At 52.5% G+C, this 19,943-nt stretch overlaps 9 protein-coding genes across 9 annotated transcripts; 4 read left to right on the forward strand and 5 right to left on the reverse strand.

Annotated features, from left to right (window-relative positions):
* Positions 1–322: 322 nt before the first annotated feature.
* Positions 323–2,784, forward strand: LDX57_006872 (uncharacterized protein; the record flags this gene model as incomplete). The annotated part of the gene is made up of 3 exons (XM_046088593.1): positions 323–501; positions 554–1,766; positions 1,819–2,784. The coding sequence occupies 3 exons, from the start codon at positions 323–325 to the stop codon at positions 2,782–2,784; spliced, it is 2,358 nt and encodes a 785-aa protein (XP_045944563.1).
* A 276-nt stretch (positions 2,785–3,060) lies between these two features.
* Positions 3,061–4,290, reverse strand: LDX57_006873 (DUF453 domain protein; the record flags this gene model as incomplete). Its single annotated transcript, XM_046088594.1, has 1 exon — positions 3,061–4,290. The coding sequence occupies one exon, from the start codon at positions 4,288–4,290 to the stop codon at positions 3,061–3,063; it is 1,230 nt and encodes a 409-aa protein (XP_045944564.1).
* Positions 4,291–4,843: 553 nt separating this feature from the next.
* On the reverse strand, positions 4,844–6,896 carry LDX57_006874 (Zn(II)2Cys6 transcription factor; the record flags this gene model as incomplete). The annotated part of the gene is made up of 2 exons (XM_046088595.1): positions 6,793–6,896; positions 4,844–6,733 (listed from the first exon to the last, which is right to left on the reverse strand). Exons 1-2 carry the CDS (start codon positions 6,889–6,891, stop codon positions 4,844–4,846), a joined length of 1,989 nt encoding a protein of 662 aa, XP_045944565.1. The 5' UTR covers positions 6,892–6,896.
* Positions 6,897–7,605: 709 nt separating this feature from the next.
* On the reverse strand, positions 7,606–8,175 carry LDX57_006875 (uncharacterized protein; the record flags this gene model as incomplete). Its single annotated transcript, XM_046088596.1, has 1 exon — positions 7,606–8,175. The coding sequence occupies one exon, from the start codon at positions 8,173–8,175 to the stop codon at positions 7,606–7,608; it is 570 nt and encodes a 189-aa protein (XP_045944566.1).
* A 324-nt stretch (positions 8,176–8,499) lies between these two features.
* LDX57_006876 (uncharacterized protein) lies at positions 8,500–9,671 on the forward strand (the record flags this gene model as incomplete). Its single annotated transcript, XM_046088597.1, has 5 exons — positions 8,500–8,620; positions 8,673–8,713; positions 8,768–8,863; positions 8,942–9,412; positions 9,462–9,671. The coding sequence occupies 5 exons, from the start codon at positions 8,500–8,502 to the stop codon at positions 9,669–9,671; spliced, it is 939 nt and encodes a 312-aa protein (XP_045944567.1).
* Positions 9,672–11,951: 2,280 nt separating this feature from the next.
* Positions 11,952–13,065, forward strand: LDX57_006877 (uncharacterized protein; the record flags this gene model as incomplete). Its single annotated transcript, XM_046088598.1, has 3 exons — positions 11,952–12,224; positions 12,285–12,541; positions 12,600–13,065. The coding sequence occupies 3 exons, from the start codon at positions 11,952–11,954 to the stop codon at positions 13,063–13,065; spliced, it is 996 nt and encodes a 331-aa protein (XP_045944568.1).
* Positions 13,066–13,558: 493 nt separating this feature from the next.
* On the reverse strand, positions 13,559–14,279 carry LDX57_006878 (uncharacterized protein; the record flags this gene model as incomplete). The annotated part of the gene is made up of 2 exons (XM_046088599.1): positions 13,559–14,009; positions 14,071–14,279. 2 exons carry the CDS (start codon positions 14,277–14,279, stop codon positions 13,559–13,561), a joined length of 660 nt encoding a protein of 219 aa, XP_045944569.1.
* A 1,335-nt stretch (positions 14,280–15,614) lies between these two features.
* LDX57_006879 (uncharacterized protein) lies at positions 15,615–16,795 on the forward strand (the record flags this gene model as incomplete). The annotated part of the gene is made up of 3 exons (XM_046088600.1): positions 15,615–15,635; positions 15,686–15,730; positions 15,782–16,795. 3 exons carry the CDS (start codon positions 15,615–15,617, stop codon positions 16,793–16,795), a joined length of 1,080 nt encoding a protein of 359 aa, XP_045944570.1.
* Positions 16,796–17,671: 876 nt separating this feature from the next.
* On the reverse strand, positions 17,672–18,670 carry LDX57_006880 (uncharacterized protein; the record flags this gene model as incomplete). The annotated part of the gene is made up of 1 exon (XM_046088601.1): positions 17,672–18,670. The coding sequence occupies one exon, from the start codon at positions 18,668–18,670 to the stop codon at positions 17,672–17,674; it is 999 nt and encodes a 332-aa protein (XP_045944571.1).
* Between the last annotated feature and the right edge of the window lie 1,273 nt (positions 18,671–19,943).

Raw genomic sequence — 19,943 nt, forward strand, 5'->3', positions numbered from 1 at the left:
TTCGAAGTCTATTCTGTGAGAGGCAATCGATGATATACTCTCCCCGCACCAATTGTAAGAGCAATCCTCCAGAAGATTTATGAAATTACATTCAGAACTGTTACAAAGCACGTTTCTTATCTTCACAAGTCAATCACTTGTGACTACATCGAAGACTTGAATAGTAAACCCCGAACTAGGATTGGTCAACAACGCCATCGGAACTATCCGTCAACGGATGCATCCGACGGCCCTGCCTCGGCTTCACCATCAACAAAGATTGAAATATGTAGTTCTGGACTCCATGCGACATACATACGATGGTACGCTCAATTGAATCACCATGCTGATCAAATATCTCACCTCGCGCTGCTCACAGCGACGGGGACCACCTGTCCCTTCATTGTCCAGACGTCTGCAATCATATACAACACCCGGAACAGCATCACTAAGTCGACTAGAACTCCATCACCGGGTAGACCTGAGTCAATTCCCTAGAAAAGTTGAACAACTCCGAGACAGGTACCGATACTCATTCAACCCACTCTTCAAGTCAAGTCTAATGCCCCGAAAGACTAAAACGTCCTCTCTCCTACGCCGAAAAAGTTCTCTACAGTCATCTAGACGACAGCTTCGACGAGCACATCACCCGCGGATCCTCGCAATTGAAGCTCCGACCTCTGCGAATTGCGTGTCAAGACGCGACAGCTCAAATGGCTCTTATACAATTCATGTCAGCCGGGCTAGAATCCACGGCTGTGCCGACGACCGTGCATTGTGATCATTTGATTGTTAGTCGCGATGGGGAAGCGGAAGATCTGCCTCGTGCGCTGGATGCTCATCGCGAAGTATACGAGTTCGTGGAGAGTGCGTGTCGGAAGTATAATATGGGGTTTTGGAGGCCCGGGGCTGGTATTATTCATCAGATTGTTCTCGAGAATTATGCGTTTCCCGGGGGCATGATTGTTGGGACGGATTCCCATACGCCGAATGCTGGTGGACTGGGTATGGTGGCTATTGGCGTTGGGGGCGCTGATGCGGTGGATGTTATGGCTGGGTTGCCGTTTGAGATGACCGCACCGAAGCTGCTGGGCGTGAGGTTGACGGGGTCACTTTCTGGCTGGGCATCGCCGAAAGATATCATCAATACCGTGGCTGGCAGGATCACCGTAAAAGGCGGTACTGGTTATATCATTGAATACTTTGGTCCTGGTGCGCAGACCCTCTCGGCTACTGGGATGGCGACGGTTTGCAATATGGGTGCTGAAACGGGCGCCACAACGTCGATCTTTCCATATGCGCCGCAGATGTCGGACTATCTGCGTTCAAATAACCGTTCGGACATGTCCTCTGCTGTAGAGAGCATCTCGTCTGAGCTCTCGGCTGACCAGGGAGTGGAATATGACCAGGTCATCGACATTGACCTGTCCACGTTGGAGCCGTGTATCAATGGCCCTTTCACCCCTGATCTATCGACTCCTACGTCGAAATTCGGTCTTGCAGTCCGAGAGAACGAATGGCCCGAACAGCTCACTGCTGGTCTGATCGGATCCTGCACGAATTCCTCCTTCGAGGACATGAGCAAAGCGGCCAATATCGCTCAACAGGCGTTAAATGCAGGGCTCAACCCAGCCATGCCATTGCTCATCTCGCCAGGCAGTCTCCAAACCCGCGATACTCTCCAGCAAGCGGGCATCCTGCAGGTGTTTGAGAAGCTCGGAGCAACAATGCTACCTAACGCATGTGGTCCTTGCTGCGGGTCGTGGGATAGAGCTGATATGCCCAAGGTACGTTCCTCCCCCTGGTGTTTCATCATGCAAACAGCCTAACATATCCCAGGGGACCAAGAATTCCATCATAACCTCCTATAACCGCAACTTTCCCGGCCGTCTAGACTCAAACCCTGCAACCAATGTCTTCCTCGCCTCTCCCGAAGTCGTCATGGGCAAAGTCTTCTCATCTAATCTTTCCTTCAACCCTACCCTCGATTCTTTGACTACCCCCTCAGGCAAGGAATTTCACTTCTCTCCGCCAACAGGCGAAGCCCTCCCATCCTCGGACTACCAAAACTCCGACGCAGCCTATCAATCCCCACCACTAGGAGACCGCAGCAATCTCGAGATCCAAATCCATCCCTCGTCACAGCGTCTACAAAAGCTCGCTCCATTCGCCCCCTGGTCTGGAGAAGACTTCGAAAACTGTCTCATCCTGATCAAAACAGTCGGAAAGTGCACAACAGATCACATCACCCCCGCAGGGCCGTGGTTTCGCTATCGCGGCCACCTAGAAAACATCTCGAACAACACGCTCATCGGCGCCGTCAATGCGGAAACACAGAAGGTTAATACCGTCCGAAACCAGCTCACAGGTCAAGACAAAGACGTCCCAGCCACGGCACGATACTATCAATCAGAATCGATCCCCTGGGTTGTTGTCGCGGATCATAATTACGGGGAGGGATCGTCGCGGGAACATGCGGCCCTGCAGCCCAGGTATCTGGGTGGAGTAGCTATTATTGCGAAGAGCTTTGCGAGGATCCATGAGGCGAATTTGAAGAAGCAGGGGATGTTGGCGTTGAGCTTTGTGGATGAGGGGGATTATGAGAGGATTAGGGCTTCTGATCGCGTGAGTATTCTGGGTTTAAAGAGGTTGGAGCCGGAGAGGAATTTAGTTCTCAGGGTCACTCCGAGGGAGGGTGAGGTGTGGGAGACGGAGGTGAGGCATTCGTTTACGGAGGAGCAGATTCGTTATTTCAGGGCGGGGAGTGCGTTGAATTTGATATCTGGGAGAAAGTGGCGTGAGTGATAGAGAGAGTTGCTAGATTGTTCATTTGTATATTCTATTGATTCAGTGAAATCTTTCTGTATGATAGGGTCGGTAGTATTATCATCCTGAGTTGAATGAACGCTTTCGAAATAGGTTATTGTTTGTAAGGCATGTTTTATTCAACTACCAGGCTATTGGTATCTGCACTTCCGTAAAATAGCCTGCTAATGAGGCGGATCTTGATTATACTGAGCAACAAAACGTCTCGTAACATACATCGACCACAAGGCTCTACCAGAACAAACACATTCCTGGTTACTCAGAAACCCCATCATCCTTCCAAAAGATCCGACCCTCAAACAGCCTTCTCGCCGTGCGGAAGACCGTAGCAAAGCTCAACTGCCCCTCTTCATTGAAATCCGCGCCAACAAGAAGGTTCCCACTCGCATGACCAATCGTGATACCGGCCGGGTCAACAACATCCTTATTCGATACGTGCGCAACCGTACTCCCCGGCACGCGAGCAGCAGCAGCTAATGCCAGCGCTACTGTGATCGGGACAGCTTTGTGCGGTTGGCCGACTGAAAGAGCGCGAGCAACGAGGTCGACGTCGCTAGATGTCTGTTTTTGTTCTGTACTCCGTGCGTCCGACTGGGGGGTTGAGACGAGACAGATCTTGGGGATGCTCCCTGGGACTGATGCAGTGTCTTCTGAGATGCCCATTGCCACGCCCGCTTGGCGGCGGATGGAGTTGAGTCGCTGTAAGAGCTTTTCGTCAGCGGTGATTTCGTCAGGGGTTAGATTTCCCTCAACGCCTAGGTCGCTGGCCTGTACGAAAACGCATGGGTTGCCGACGTCAATACATGTAGCTGTGACGCCGTCGAAGACGTTCGTAACGCTTCCCGTGGGAAGTAATTTGCCCGTCACGGATCCGGCGGGGTCGATGAAGTCGAGTCGGATACGTGCTGCTGTTCCGGCTACACCGTCGATCGAGAAATCGCCGCTGGATGCTGCCTCTCCGTCGACAACGGAGAAGGTGGACCGTATGATCTTTCCGGTGTTGGTGTTGTGAATGCGAATGGAGGCTGAGTCGGCCGAGTCGGGGTTGACTAGCTGTGCGTCAATAGCAAACGGACCGACCGCGCTGATCATATTGCCACAGTTGCTGGAGTAGTCGACATCGGTATTCTTTATGCCGAGAGAAACAAATGTATAATCGACATCTGCATCTTGGTGGGTGGACTTTCCGACAACACAGACTTTGGATAGACTGGAGATCCCGCCGCCCAGTCCATCCAGCTGGCGACCGTGAGGATCAGGACTGCCGATGACGCTGCGGAATATATGATCCCAGTGAGCACGACCCGCAGGTAGATCTTGCTCTTTGAAGAAAACGGCGCGAGATGTGCCTCCGCGGTAATATGCTGCCGGAAGGGAGCGTTGCTTTCTGCTTGCCGTGGAATTCAGTCGATTCCCTGAGGGGGCACAAAGCCGAGATGCAGGGCGTGAGACAGCACTTGAGGCTGTTCGCAGCGTTCCCAACATGATTATCATATGTTTCGCCGGTAGGTTCAAGACGGAACTTGATCGTTCAAGACTAGGAAGGTTGGGGTTAAAGACTAAAAACCCGGCGATTCCGGGGAATGACGATCGCCGGTTAACGGCAAAACACTCTTCGGATGCATCCGACCGGCTCACGGCCACACTATACGACACGCGGAATCGGACCGTTCTGGGAATAACCTCATGCTTGCCGCCAGTCACTAGAATCCACTATTAGTTTATTTATTCGGTAGGAATACTTAGTGTGTGTCTTTTGGTGCACATTCGCCATGTTTCCTTGGCTGTTGTTCTGCATCACCGAGGCAACACCGGCAATAACGGAAAACACGGGTCATTGATTGTCTTGCTAGGGTAGTCGTCCGGTCGATATGCTTAACGCATATCTGAGTCCCGAAAGCCGGCTGCGACTCTCGAAGAGATGGACCGGACATTTGAACGTCGTCGATATCGGCTGCTTTAAACCCTTCGGCAACCGAAGAACACGGAGAGCTTCCGTACCAATCTAACCCACGTATTGTTGCCAGTCGCCGTATTGCTAGGACAAAATATTCCAGAAATTTGTAGATCCAATATCAATCCCCTCGATAAACAAATCAGACCATGGGATGTCGACCCGGACATCAGGGAAATGCGGAGATACGCCATGAGCATCTTCGCTGGGTGCTGGATGCGTCACTGAAGGCGCTGCTGTATGAGTCTGAAGGCCGAACCATGACTGAAACTCGGTGTCCACTTCGGTATCCATGACAATATCAGAAGCTGATACATCGTCAAACAGAGTGAGAATCGCATTTCCCAGTCGTTCGACAATGTTGGAGCATTTTTCGCCAACTACCCGACCGTTGGATATTCCCCGGAACAAGGTCAGGAATGTAAGAACGTTAGTTTGTACGACAGGCTTGGTGAGTTCCTGTCGAAGTGGGGGAGAGGCTCGCAAGGCGTAGAGCATGGTGACCGCTGCCATGAACAGCGAGTGGATAGCAACAAATGTATATTTAATTTTGTTCCTCGCGTAGAGCGAACTGTATGAGCTGATCAAGCCGATTGCAGACTCGGTGCACACCCGCAGGTCGCTGGATGAAGGCATGGGAGCAGCGCGGGAGGGTCGGTAGAGAAATAAGACGGCGTGATGGAAGGCGATCTGGAACCATTCCATGGACTGAAAGGTGCACGCAGTACCGATGTATCTGGGCGCCGTGATCAACCAGTGATTGAGCTCTGAAAAGTACGAGTCCCGGCGCTTGCGGAGCTCCTCTTGCTGGGTAGTAGCGCTGCCAGATGAATGGAATTCTTGGTAAATAGCTGCGTTCAGACGGCGCAGTTTGATGATATGGATGAATGTCGACGTGTCAGTTGTCTGTGGTATCAAGGTCTCTATCGGTTTAGAAACTGCTTGGGGGAGGTTCAACTGGTCGTCAGTCAATTGGAGCGGCAGTGGAGTCGTGATATCGGATTCTTGTATCCCCAACGGTCGGCCCATGTTGATGGCCATGCTGCAGTTCATCACATATGTGCTCCAAAACACACGTTTAACCATTTCCGCGTGCAGACTGTCTAGACCAGACAAACTCTCTTTGCGATGAAGGTCGATTCCGATAGCCAACTGAAGTGCCATGCCGATGGTATACCACATGTTGACGGACTGCGGCTCGTTATGGCCATACATGCAGAGAAGCAGTAGGCACTGGATGCAATCAAAGTCGTCGGTTGACATGATGACGGACAGATGTTTGACTGCTGCTTCGAAAAACAGTCGATGAATTTGATTATGACCTGGCCTGACACCGGACCTTTCGGCTGCTGCAATGGCGCAAACGATGTTGACCATGAATGTGGACACAGGGCTAACGTTGGAACCTCCAAGGAACGGAGATAAATGCTTACCGACAAAGCTTTGTCGGTGAAGCACTGGTAGGTAAGGGAATCTATAGGTGAAGAAGACATCCACGAGGTCCTCGTATGCAGCTCGATCGAGTTCTGGCAGGTTGACCGCTTGTGATGTGGCATTTACGGGTGTCATATCATCTCCCCACAGCTCCCATGCACTACTAAGGGCACTTCGATTCATGCCCTTTGCTTGAGCTCGCTGGGAGAAGGTGGGCCGAAGAATGCGGCTAGATGATCGGGAATCCAACCCTACGGGCGAGTGACCATTGATATGTGGTCTAATATCGACGTAGCCATTGTTATTGCTCAATGTGTTCGGTGCCAAGATTGGTGGATCAGAGACAGTGCTGTGCTGCATACGCATCTGCTCGAATTCTCGAAGCAGGTCATCGTAGCGATACTGCAGTGCATTTAAACGCGCCCGAAGCGCGTCACATTCGCGAGTATCGCTGACCTGCTGGACCACCAAGCGCTCTGACGGAATACATTCGGCACCCACCGATGCGCAGGGACTGCATATCGGGGCCTTGCCGTCACACTGCCGATTCATTAGCGGGCGAGGCCATCTCCGACCATGATCGGGCAGCGTGTACCTACCTTTTGCTTTCGCCTCCTACAGCGCTGGCAGGCTGCAGCGCTACGCGTCAATCCGCGCCGATGGCGCCGAGCTAGAGACCTGGGAGAATCTTCGCTCATTTTCGAAGTGAGAAGTGTATGAAAAGATGCAGAAGTGCCAATCAGGAGACGCGACAACGAGGAAAGATGGCACGTGATTGTAATGACTAAGTGGGGTATCTCGGCTGTTGATTGGCTGCAGTGGGAAGTATACAATGCAGCCGGCGTTTTAAGGCAACAATTTGGATACTTGTTTGGAGGTTGATTTTAGAGGAACAAATACTGTTTGAACTGCGATTGCCTACTGATACCACCTCTCAGGATTATTCTTTAGCATCTGTCGCATCTTTTCCTCTCCCAGCCAGTCCCTCAAGCTTTGCAAAATACCAAGGTCATCAATCTTCCGAAAGGGCTCCTTTACATCAAGATTCTTTCCTCCTAATCGATTCCTTCCTTCGCCTGTATGTGGCCAGTCACTCCCCCAGATAATCTGCCCGGGTGCCTCCTCTGCAAGCTTTTGTATGAGCGGTCGCAGGTCACTATATCTACTCGCTGACTCGTTCGAAACCCGGTACAGCCCGGACACTTTGATCACAACACGGGATTGACGTGCCAGCGATACGAGTGATTTGAATCCCGGCTGTGACAATGCGTCGCCTCGATATTCAATTCCAAGCTTAGATGTCCCAAGCATACTTCCAAGGTGGTCGGCAATGATCACAACCGGAAGAGTTTGGATACCGTCATGCAGAACTTGAATCCCACGTCAGTAAACGAGCTTCACTCTTCAGGGATCTACCGACCATCCCATGTCCAACCCGGAACAAATAGCTGAATCATCCATCCCCGTAGATGGCGGATTCTCTCTGCAGCTTGTCGCAAGGCAGATATCAACTTCGTCGTATCAACCTCCTTCCCGTCCGCCTGGAAATTCAATCTGATGCCTCTGGCCCCTAGCCGATGCATCTCGTCCAGTTCGTGGTTAGTCACACGCTCCAGATCGACAACAACTATTCCATATGCCGTGACTTCTCGCCGGTTCAGCTCCTGTAGACTTTTTATGAGAACCGTGCAGTTGGTTTTATATGGCGATGGTTGAACAAGGACAAGCTTCGTGGGTTTCTGCTCGGTCGATAACATCTGGTTGAATGCGAGGAGCTTCTGGAGGGGTGCATCCTCCGGGGTGTATGCTCGGCCGGCAGCGTATGGGCCTAGTAAAGGGTCGAAGACGTGGGCGTGCGTGTCGAAGGCCCCTGGTGGTAAGAAGAAGGGTTTCGATCGTTTGATCATATTGGACGCAGATTGGAGGTGTCGCATCGAGTTTGTATTTTCGTCGTCCGGCTGGTTGCGATACGTGGGGGCCATTGAAAGTCTCACAGAGTGGCTTTCCATATGATCTAAAAGGCGATATCACTCAACAATTTGGCATTAAGTCGTTTATGCATATCAACAAGGTGACCCAGAGGCAATTTCCCAGCCGTACCTGGCGCCTTACTACTGATCGGATGAGTCCGACATACTCCACTTTGGCTTCCATTCGTGCCTCGGATGCTTCCGACCGGAGAGAGCATGAGGTTCACCACTTTTAAATCAATATATCAGAACAATCAGCTAAAGAAATAATAGCAGATGCTTTTTCGACCCTCCAGTATCCAGCCGATTGTGTAATACCCCGGTCGCAAATTCTCAATGGCACTCCACGCCACCCCAACTGCGCAATCACATGGCGCCCATGCCCCCGACAAACAGGAACGACGTCCAATCCCATTCCGAAATCTAGCTGTGGGCGCGTTCATGAATCTGTTTCAAGGTATGCACTCTACTCTAAATAACGGAACACGTTCTTACGAATTGACAATCAGTCACCTCTCTCGGTCAGCCCATGGAGGTTCTCAAAACACATGTATGCGTTAAGACCAAATCCAATCTCAGGGCGGAAAGGTTAATACGTGTATAGCTGGCAGCTAATAGACATGATACTTTGCGCGACGCTATTTCGAAAACCTGGACTCGTGGGGGTGTGTCTGCGTACGATCAAGGGTTGATTCCGTGGGTACGTTCTAACCGCCAGTAGCCTCAAAAATATATACTTCCGAATCTCCACGACAGAAAACCAACTAACCGGCCATAGGCCTGGCTCGAAGCCTCCACGAAAGGTGCAATCCTCGTCCTAACATCTAGCGAGATCGAATACCATGCGCGAAACAATTTCAACGCGTCCCCAACAATGTGCGGCGTGTTGGGAGGTATCGGCGGCGGCATCGCCCAGTCCTACTTAACGATGGGCATGACGACATGTATGAAAACGGTCGAGGTGACGCGGTCTAAGTTGAGTGTGCAAGGCGCGAAGGTGCCAAATGCGATGGAGACGTTCTTCAATATGCTGCGTGAGAAGGGAATCCGTGGTGTTAATATGGGCGTGAATGCCGTGGCCCTGAGACAGGTGACCGGGTGGTCGTCACGAATTGGGATCTCGCGGTTCGCGGAGGAAAGTATTCGCTCTGCTACGGGGAAGAGGGAGGGCGAGAAATTGTTGATTTGGGAGAAGGTGCTGGCGTCGACGATTGGTGGTGCGTTGAGTTGTTGGAATCAGCCATTTGAGGTGAGCTTTATTTATATGGTGTCAGGCTGGAGGTATTGACATTCTATAGGTCCTTCGCGTGGAGATGCAATCGATGAAGAAGGACCCTACGCGTCCAGTTTCCCCGACTATGATCTCGACGTTCCGACACATTCTCCAGACGTCCGGTGTACGAGGACTCTTTCGAGGCGTCGTGCCTCGAATCGGCGTCGCAGCGTGGGCTACGATCTGTATGGTAGGATTTGGTGATGCCCTAAAAGAGGTTGTCCAGAAGCGATAATTGAGAGTGTACAGCCTGCATTTTCAGCTCGTAGATAACCTCATCTCGCTTCGCCGCGATCTAACAATACAGTTAGCCTAGTAACATCACTTAATCGATCCATATCATCCCACGTCGACTGGGGAGGTGGAGAGCGCTTCGCTTCTTGGGTTACATTGAAGAGAGGCTGGCTACCACGACCGCATCTCAACCAAACTGGCGAAGGCACCGACCCCAGAATTAATTTACCAGTGACGCCAGGAAGAACAAGACCGGCCTCTCACGATAAGCTACGCACATCACCCGAGATAGACCAACTATTCTCCGACACAGCCTCGTCCATGTGGGTCTGCTGTGATCGCTTAAGATTATTAATTTCGGTAATCCAGCCTTGTGCATCTTGCATAGCCCCTAATCTTGACAGGGGCTGTCCAAGCCAGGGGTTCATGGCCAACAGCTTGGCAGGAAGATTCTTCGCTCCTTCGCGTAGGCTTGAAGGGTTCATGGGAGTTCGATGTACGGAGTACAAAGTAGACAGTTTTGTAACGGCGAAAAGGAGAGAAAATTTGGACCAAAGCAGGGTGATGGCTAAGAGTTCATAAAAAATCGTTTAGTGTGTCAGGTTGGTACCGTAACCCATAATTTTAATGGCTCATTCATTTCCGCTCGCCGACGGGATAATCCCCGTGTTTAGGTTCATAAAAGGTGATAGACGTATAATATCGGGTTATTTGATCCCTGCTGGTCTCATTCGGAATTGAATCGCCCTGCTGGGCTGCCAAGTTCTCGAATCCGCCAATGCCAGCGCCATGTGCGGGGGTTACACGTCGAGATTCGATGACATCGATGGCGGTGCGGGTTAAAAATACGACAATCGGCCATATCTGGCTTGGGTTTAGAACCTGAGAGTGCACAAGGAAAAGAGACGGTTCACTCCGCCAGTAAAATGACCAATTCAGCCGGGATCAAGGTGCCAAGGGTCGTTTCCATTGGGCATCGCCGCTCGGATGATGGCAGTCCCTTACATCCGAAGTATCCTGGAACCTTGGCGGTTACAGCGTAGGGCTGTGGCTTCCACGCAGTCCTGTGATTTGGATGCTATTCGCGCGCGGTTGTGCGTCGGGCGAATCTTTGTGCATTCCCTGCGCGATATATTGGGATGCCTGTCGAACCAGCATTATCCCAATCAGGTCGGCGCAGCGATTCTTTGGACACAGATGACAGGCTGAAAGGGCCGTTGCAAGGGTTGGGGCACTGCCAGCGCACCGTAAGGGGCGCGTAGCAGCGCGAGTCAGCGACCGAAACTGGCTTACCTACCAGAAGACCCCTGTCAGCAACAGGGATACACGCTTTCGTAGCGTCTTCCATAGATAGATAGTCCGGAGCGAGCGACAAATCTTGCCAGTGGGCTCTCCGCTGTGCGATCATCGGTGGGTCGGTTAGAGGGGTTTGTGGGTCGCGATGGATCCCCGGAAGTGCTGTTTATCATGTTCTTTGTCTGCCAGCAAACAAAGAACCAAGTCAGGCATCGCCGCCTAAAGGCGATGCAATGCACGTTCCTGCATTGGGCCGATGGTCGTGGCGGTGTGTAAACGGATGAGATCATGAGATGGTCAGTCCTTGTCCGCCCAGTACCGGTCAGATCAGAATGGACGCTCTCGAGGCTGTCGAGGCTGTCGAGGCTGTCGAGTCTGCTCGAAACAAACATGTTCAAGTTTCATCGACGCAGGGATTTTCCTCACGCTTAGTAGACCAACACGAAATTTGAGAGCCGCCAGGAATTCAGGGGCAACGGTATGCCGAATAGCAGGGCATAAGGCCCCAATGCCAGACAGCAGGGGGGTGTTTCGCCCCCGACACTACTGGGAATGGCCCCCAAGGGCTGGATGGGAGATGAAGCCGTAGTGCCTCTCAGGGCTGACGGGCGGCCACGAGCGGCCAATGACGGCCCGAGGTGTCCTGCACGTGACCACCGGGCGCACCGTTGACGGCGCCAGCGACCCAAAGCGGCCTAGCGTCAGGGGCCATACGAGCTTAGCGCCGGCGCCAAGCCTCCGCTAGCCCCTTTGGCCCCGGTAGATCCCGCTGATTGGCCGGGCGTTGCCTCTCAGCCTCAGGCCGCTTCGACTTGACGCCCGCGTTGCTTATAACTCGCCTGGCCAGCTCTTTGCCGTCCTGACCTGATCTTCCCTTCGCTCTCTTGATTTTCTTTTTTTATAATTAACTAATCCATTCCTTCAACGTTCCTTTCGTGTCGACTATACCCCGCCAACGTCACGTTAGGTCCATCTACAACCCATCATGCGTCTTTCCACTAGTGTCCTGCTCGGTCTGCTGGCCGCCAACGTCTCGATAGCCGCCAAAGTTGGCAAGTTCGACGCCGAGAAATGTGCCGACCCGTCCGGTATGAAGACCTGTTACGACAAGGCCAAGTCCACCTACAGCGACTGTGAGAAGAAGTGCGACAAGGAGGACAACGGCAAGACCAGCAGCGACTCCGACTGCTTGGACAAGTGTTCCTGCACCCAGCACCAGGCCGAGATTGACTGCGCGGCTAGCTCTTGCTGGAACCAAGTATGTGGAGGATTTCCGGCCGTTTCTGTGATGCGTGCCTGCTAACCGCCGTTTCGATAGGTCTACAGCTGCGAGTACGACCTGACCGTCGGCGCCCTGCTCGAGTCCTGCGAGGACAAGCAGTCGGTCGATGATATTCCCTTCTGGCCCGCCCCCGAAAATGCCGCCGGTGGTTGCTCCTGCAACGTCGGCAAGGTCGACAAGATCTCATACGGCGCCTTGGCAAAGGTAGAGAAACAGTGTGGCCTCAAGGCCTCCGCGGATGACAGCAAGATCCAGGGGTGTGCCTGCTGTGGTTTTAGTGCCGCGCTTTCTGCGTAAGTATCGCGTTTTGTCCCCGTCGACTTCCTGTCACTTCAACTGACCGTTTCGCAGCTTGCCCAACACCTGCCCCAACGCCAACCCCTCCGACCTGAATCTCGACGGCATGGAGGAGCTCTTCGGCGACATCTGGGAGCAGTGCACCGACGTCCTCAAAGACCTCGACTGTGCCAAGGAGTTCGATTTCCCCAAGCTCGACACCTACTACGCGCCCGGCAAGGTCCCCAAGGGTGGTAACGCCACCCTCTCCAACACCAGTGGCTCCCTCACTTCCCCCGTCAGCGCTACCATCACCTGGTCCGCCGGCTCGTCTGCTCACACCGTCACCGCCGTGTCCACCGACGCCGTCAAGGCCTCCGGTACCGGTTCCGGTTCCAGTGCCAGCGCCACCACTGGCGACTCTGCCTCCGGCACTGCTTCTGCCTCTGCTACCGCCACCACCGGTGCTGCCGTGCGCGCGGGTATGGACTCGTACCTGTGGGCCGGTCTGGCTGTTGCCGCCGTTTTCGTTCAGGCTTAAGCGTTGGTTGAGCGAGGTTCAAACCTGCATGGACTGTGCTCTGGTATCGTCCGTCGGGTTGGACCGCCTAGGTGGTGGAGATTTCATTCGATTCACTAGACTGTAACATTAGCACTTGACTGCTAGTTTTCTTTCGCTTTGTTTCTTATACATATTTTTCCAGGCCTGACTAGGCACAATTTATTCCTTTTATTTCAATGCTTGGATAGATTGTAGGCTAAAGTGGCCGATGGTCCTTGAACTTGCTGCTTCGAGGACCGAATTTCTAGGGAGCTCAAGGAGTCGGCATGTGCCACCATCTCAAGATATACTTCCACGAAGGTATTCATCCGCGGAGAAAATCCTGCTGTCTCCGTCTTTGAATATAAAATCCCGTTCTAATGAGCAAGCCGGTAAATCACGTGTAGACGGACTTCTGCAGTTAGTCGATGTATACACCACAAACGTACTCCATCACTCGGCGGACGTTCTTGACCAGCATAACACACATCTTCTAGCTGGAACATCGGCCGCCGAGCTCAGGGAAAGGTCCCCAGACGCGGACCTCGCCCACATCTCGTTTCACGCCATCGTTTGCCTCCTCTTGAACGGCATATATGATATAGAAACCCCAAATATCACCTACAGAGATAATTCTAATCATTGGTGGTGGGTTTTGGGTTCCAGACCGATGCTGAAAGGCCCATGAAAAGACCCCGAGTTGAACCTGGGCTTCAAGCAAATTGCCATCTCGGAGTTTGATCACACAACCACAGCCCAACACTTGTGTGCCTGTATGAGGATGATCGAGATGATTTATGAACGGGCTCCGAAATTTGGCAGCGGCGCTACCATACAAAGACTCCCATTGCTCTTCGGGGAATCCGACGACCCAGTCTATTTTGCGATCGTAGTGATCTCGGGCTGTGTAGAGCGGTTGGTATGCACTGGCCGTTTCCGTTAGGCTTGGTGAGAAAATCGTCAGTACGGCCAGCTAGAGGCCAGGACTAGGAGTTTAGAACGTACACGCCCCAAGATTCGAGAGGTAGATCACCAATTGCGGCTTGAAGTATAGGTCGACTGACTTCGGTCATCCAGGAAAGTTCACTCCGCTGCTGGGTCACGTATTTCCGAGAGCCGGTAAGCACCTCTTGGATCTTATTGGGATCCGGCTCCCAGTCAGGAGTGTCCTCTGCTAGAACGTCTCGTAAGATAGCGAACTCTCGGGGTGGCATACTCCAGGAGCCTCATGTGTCGGGCTGGGCTGGTCGACCGCCGACGTTCTGACTGACTGGCTGTGGACACAGACGGGGAGAGAGTGAGTTCATCGCGCAGGGGAAGAATAGACGAAGACGTTGCTCAGTTTGTCTCTGAGTCCCTGGCTCCACGTCGTGGTCTTTTAGGCGGTTCCATCAACGGTAGTTGCGGTTCATGCTTCTGTTTGGCAGCCGTGCCTATGGGGGGAAGCGACGTCAATGGAGGGGTAGGCATCTTCAGGTGCTTGGACCTATCATCATCTCGACTATCGCTCGGTGAAGCGCGCTGGGACTCAACCTGGTCCAGCCACTGCTGTACACTGTCAAATGACATGGTTGCCCCGCCAGGGTCTAGAGCAAAGCATATTCAGACATGTACAAGACGATAATTGTGGCCTCGACAATGCAATTGATTCGAGGTCAGTCAAGTCGAATGAATGCAGGAGAAGAAGTTGTCCTGCTGTCGACGTGTTGACAATCGACACAGTCACGTGAAGCTCGTGTTAGTCAGCTCCCCCTTTCTGCCATCTTTTGGTGCAGCAAAGAAAATGTTGGATGATGCGGGATACACCTTACCTCCCTTCTACCAACAGACGACCACGACTGGACCGCATCAACTTGCGCAGCAATTAGACGTCTTGCCGGCGCTACAGATCTCTGACGCCGACGCTCGCACCTTGTCCCCAGATCGAGACTCCGGGCCAGAACGCTCTCCTATGGGTGATGGATGGTGCTTGCACGCTTACACTGGCCTCACAATGATACAATTTCCCTCTCTGGATTCCATGCGAGGCCAGCTATCGTTGCGGATATGGCAGCTCTGAATTCCTCAACTCCAATTCAATGGTCGCTTCCACTGCATATCCGTACCTGTGCACGCACACATCGCACAATTCTGCCTACACCAGGCCCACTTGACTAACTCCACCGGGCGCACACCGAGGAACCTAGTTGGACTGCGCCACACAGGTCCAGCTGGATCTACACCTGAGAAGGTGCTGTGGCGTGGCCCTAGCGATGGGATCATTGCGCAATCTTCCGGGGAATGGATCGTGACCCAGATCGGCCCTACGGTTAGACGATTTCGGGGACCTTTTCCATGGCCGCCAAGCCTGAATGGCGCGATGGGTTGCCCCTCTGGAGCTGAAATGGGCTGAACCGAGCTGAAGCGTCTTGGAGGAGCTGTGTGGTCCATAAATTGCTCTGTTGACCCCTTTTCGCTCTTCTGACTTTCTCACTTGTTTCAATCTTCTCTTCATCCTCTCTTATCTTCCGCTCGTCAAAACTGTTCAACGAACTCCAGCCATTGTAATCATGTCTTACAACAGAGATACTGTATGCGTCCTTGTTCTTTCTGAATAGTTCCGCCTTCTAACTGTCACTAGGAAGCCGGCCGTTACGGCGAGTACGGTAGCAACGATAGCTACGGAGTAAGTCTCTCGGAAATTCTTTCTTACATATCTCTAATAAATGGACTACAGTCGTCCAACCGGACCGGAGGTTCTGACTCTTACGGCGGCACCGACTCCTATGGCTCCTCGAACCGCTCCGGCAACGACTCGTACGGTTCCGGTCGTGATAACAACACCTATGGCTCTGGCAGTGGAAACACCTCCGGATCGTCCGGCGGCTCCTACGGCTCCAAAAACGACAGCTACGGCTCCTCGGACAACTACGGATCCTCTCGTCGCGACAATGACTCTTCCGGGTCGTCCGGAAACACGTACGGATCGTCCAACGATTCCTACGGATCCGGCCGTCGCGACAATGACAACAACAACTCCTACGGCTCTAGTCGCCGCGATGACAACGAAACCCCCTACGGGTCCTCAGGCAATAATAGCAGCTCGAAGAGCGACAGTTACGGATCTTCAAGCAACACCTATGGATCTGGCTCTGGCTCTGGCAACAACTCGTACGGCTCCAGCCGTCGGGACAACGACAATAACACCTCTTACGGCTCCTCCGGAAACTCTCGGGGCGACAACTACGGATCATCGGGCAACACCTATGGATCTGGCAATGACTCCTACGGCTCTTCGGGCAACAACTCCAGCTCGAAGAATGATAACTACGGATCGTCCAGCAATACATATGGATCCGGCAATGACTCGTACGGGTCCAGTCGCCGAGACAACGACAATGACAAATCGTATGGTTCATCCGGCTCTCAGAATGATACCTACGGATCGTCGTCGGGCAACACTTACGGGTCCTCTGACTCCTACGGCTCCAAGAAGGAAGGGTACGGATCCAGCAACCGCTCCGGTGATAACTATGGCTCGTCATCTGGTAACACGTACGGCTCTGGCGGCGACTCATATGGTTCCTCTGACAACCTGAGAAACGATACGTACGGCTCCTCGAACTCTGGTTCCAACCGTCGTGATAACGACTCGTACGGATCTTCCGACCGCTACGGCTCCGGTAACACTTCGTATGGCTCTTCGAACAATGACTCGTACGGCTCTCGGGGTGGAAGCCGATATGACTAGGACAGTGCTGCTTATTGAGGGAACCTAGCCAGTGCATGTCTATGTGACGATAGCCTGTGTAAAGAGTTGCTCTAGCTTACACATAAGAGTCATGATGAATACTACTGCAATACCGGTAGATAGCTGAATTTTAGCTTTGCGGGATCTTGCTTGAACATCATGATGCTCATGAGACATGTAGCTCATATTCTGCGGACACCAATCAATCTAGCCACAGCGTATATGCCTTCATACGCCTTGCGTCATCTTCCTTTCTCCATCGCCTAGGAGTTGTTATTATAACTTAGCACCTACATTGCCCTTTTCTATCGTTATGGTATAACAGATGCATATTCGTGACTAGGAGTTGAGAGAAGATGGACTCTGAATGTGCTGTTCACACATGGTGGAGTACTGATGATGTATGTACTACGCTAGGCTCTACGCCATGAAACACTATCGATCGTAATGGCTTGTCAATTTGTAGATCACGGCCATGATCTACTGTGTTCTTTTGGCGTAAGACCTCGCCGCGTAGTTGCTAGTTTTGTCGGTGCTATGTGCCCCAAGGGAGATATCTTGCTACAAATTCAGGGGTTTAACGTAGTATTCCTCTTGACAAAACATAGAATACTCTTCTGGTTAGCAGGTTCGTGAAAGACACCATCATTCACTTCATTGTGTTACACCATGGCTATGCTGGGTGGTAAGCTTCCATAAGCAGTAAATCTATTCGCAAGTATCGACAAAGACATGAGCGCTCATAACACGAAAGCAGAAAGCCAAGTAACCAAACCAGCAAATCGTGAATTAAAAAGGGTATATAACGTTCGACATGTCGAAACAATCGCTGAACCATAATACAGAATATCCGACCCAATTTCCCGTAGGAACGCTCTAAACTTTTGGATGCAACGCCACAGGATATGTTACAACTCGAGTATCATCCTCCAGTGGTGGAAGCGGCGCTGTCCGTTGATAGGACGCTTCCACGACCAAGTCGCCGTGATTGTCTCCGTAATGTCCATCGCGTGGGAGAAGACGCAGGTTATCGTTCAAGGCGGCGCCGCCGTCCGGGGTGTTCATTCTGCGGGAATCCGAGTCCCGGTGTTGCTGCGAGTCCACGACGCAGTCGTCGATGGTGGTGTTGGTCCGCACGACGCCGATCAACCGGTTCAGCATGCTGAATTCCATTTTCAGTTTGACACTGTAGACGACGGTTTTGTAGGTGGTTTGCACGTCGAAGTTATTCGTGTATTCGGTTGCGAGGAGCGACGCGTCCAGCAGGATGATGAAGCAGTTGACTACGATGAGATGTAGCCAGACGTAGTGACCCTTCCGTCCCTTGACGGCCAACACGGGGCGGAGGACTGCCGTGGCTTCCCAGATGTAGATGGCGCTGATGAGGATCTCCTGGGCGCAGAATCCAGCCAGCTGGATCTTCTCGTAGATGTTGAATGGTTTAACGAAGCGGTCGTCGCCGGCGTTGCTCCCGATGAAGAGGATGCTCACGGGAATGTGCAGGATGCAGAAGTTCGTGATGATCATGTACAGGATCCAGCGATATCGTCGTGTGTCGCCGGTGACGAGGTAGAGTCGAGAATAGAGCACCACGGATTGCCCCGTAACCATGGCGTACCAGCCCAGCACGGTCAGGACGCACATGGGCAGGTTGGGTGCTAGGCCGAAGAATCGGAGAAAGACGACGATGGCATGTAGCAGGATTCCCCAGTTGGCCGCCAGCATGCTCCAGAAGTAGAGCCCTCGTCGTCGCTTGAATGTCGTGAAAATCGTGATAGTGATCTCCAGCACGTTGTAGCAGGAGATGGCAAAGAAAGCGGCGATGAGCATCGACATCCCCCGCGAGAGGGCTATAGGCCCTGTTTCGCCTGCCATTGTAAGGTGACAAGGGGAGGAGAATAGAAATACAAATTACGAAGCTGCTCAGTGCTCACAGAGCGATCGAGATCATTTGCGATATCGTGGGGAAGGGCTCAAGGGCATTATTGGCAGATCTCCGGCGAGGAGTAGGTGACAGGAAGAAAAAAATCAAACCACCAGGGCAAACCATGCGATATAATGGCGACTAATCGACCTGCAGGGGCCGTCGATCTACGTCCCGCCAAACATTGCCAGATCTCGTATTTTCAAGCAAATGGGGGGCGGCGCAGTTCAAAGCACTAGGGATCGGCATGAGCAGGACGTCACGGCGCGACGCCGTTGAGCTCGGCAGGGCCCATTCTTGGGCACAAACCTCATTCCAGAGATCCAAGCTGGATAGGAGGCCCTCCGTACTTTGGAATTTTGGTGGCGAAAGCATAACCGGACTTGGTGCGGCAATAAAAAAGGAGCCAGACTTTTTAGGGTTTGGCCGATCCACGCCGCTGATGTTGGTCCATCTATTAAGCTTCACCCAGTTGCCTCTTCGGCGCTTCACTCTGGATCTAGTCGGGAACTAATTGCGACGGTCTGCCTATTCCGGCGTCCAGTCTACACATCGCCATTGTCTACTGGACCGGACCCCTTTATTTGTTTGGAACAGACATTCGAATTCTCATGCCAAGTGGAGGGAACTATTGCCGCCTCCCGTCTGTCGCCCCTGCTGTCACTACCTAAACACCGCCATTACGTGGACCCCTGGACTTTAAGGGCTTCCTTGTCTATATCAGCATTGTTTCTCAATATCCCGTTGTCATTCTCAGACTCAGAAGGCAACAGGGGGTGGTTAGGTTTCTGAGACACGGAGCAGGCCGTACGGAGTGGGGATCTGGACGAACCCCCTATCTCAGGGATTCACCACTCAGCTTTCGCCATTAAGGACATAAACTTAGACCCACAGTTGCTCCCAACCCCTCAAGCGCACATGCAGCACCTGCGAGCTGACTGGCCTGTGACTGTGAGCCAGATGTGGGTAGTGAACAGTCCGAACATAGCTACACACGAGCTCGTCCCGCAAAGGAGCAGCAGATTCACCTACACGGGCCATTATATCAAATCCACTGACATGGCATATCATTCTCATCTCCCGGATCCTGCCGGCTTCAATGTGACATCTCTGCCGTGACGATCGCACGCTTGCAGGGTTGCATGCGCTAGGGTTAGGAATCTAGATTCGCACAGCTTATGCAGCGGACTTTTTCTAGTGCAAATTATCGTCCGGCCGAAGAAA

Source organism: Aspergillus melleus (assembly GCF_016097325.1).
Source record: "Aspergillus melleus strain CBS 546.65 chromosome Unknown contig3, whole genome shotgun sequence".
In the NCBI taxonomy this organism is placed as follows: domain Eukaryota; kingdom Fungi; phylum Ascomycota; class Eurotiomycetes; order Eurotiales; family Aspergillaceae; genus Aspergillus; species Aspergillus melleus.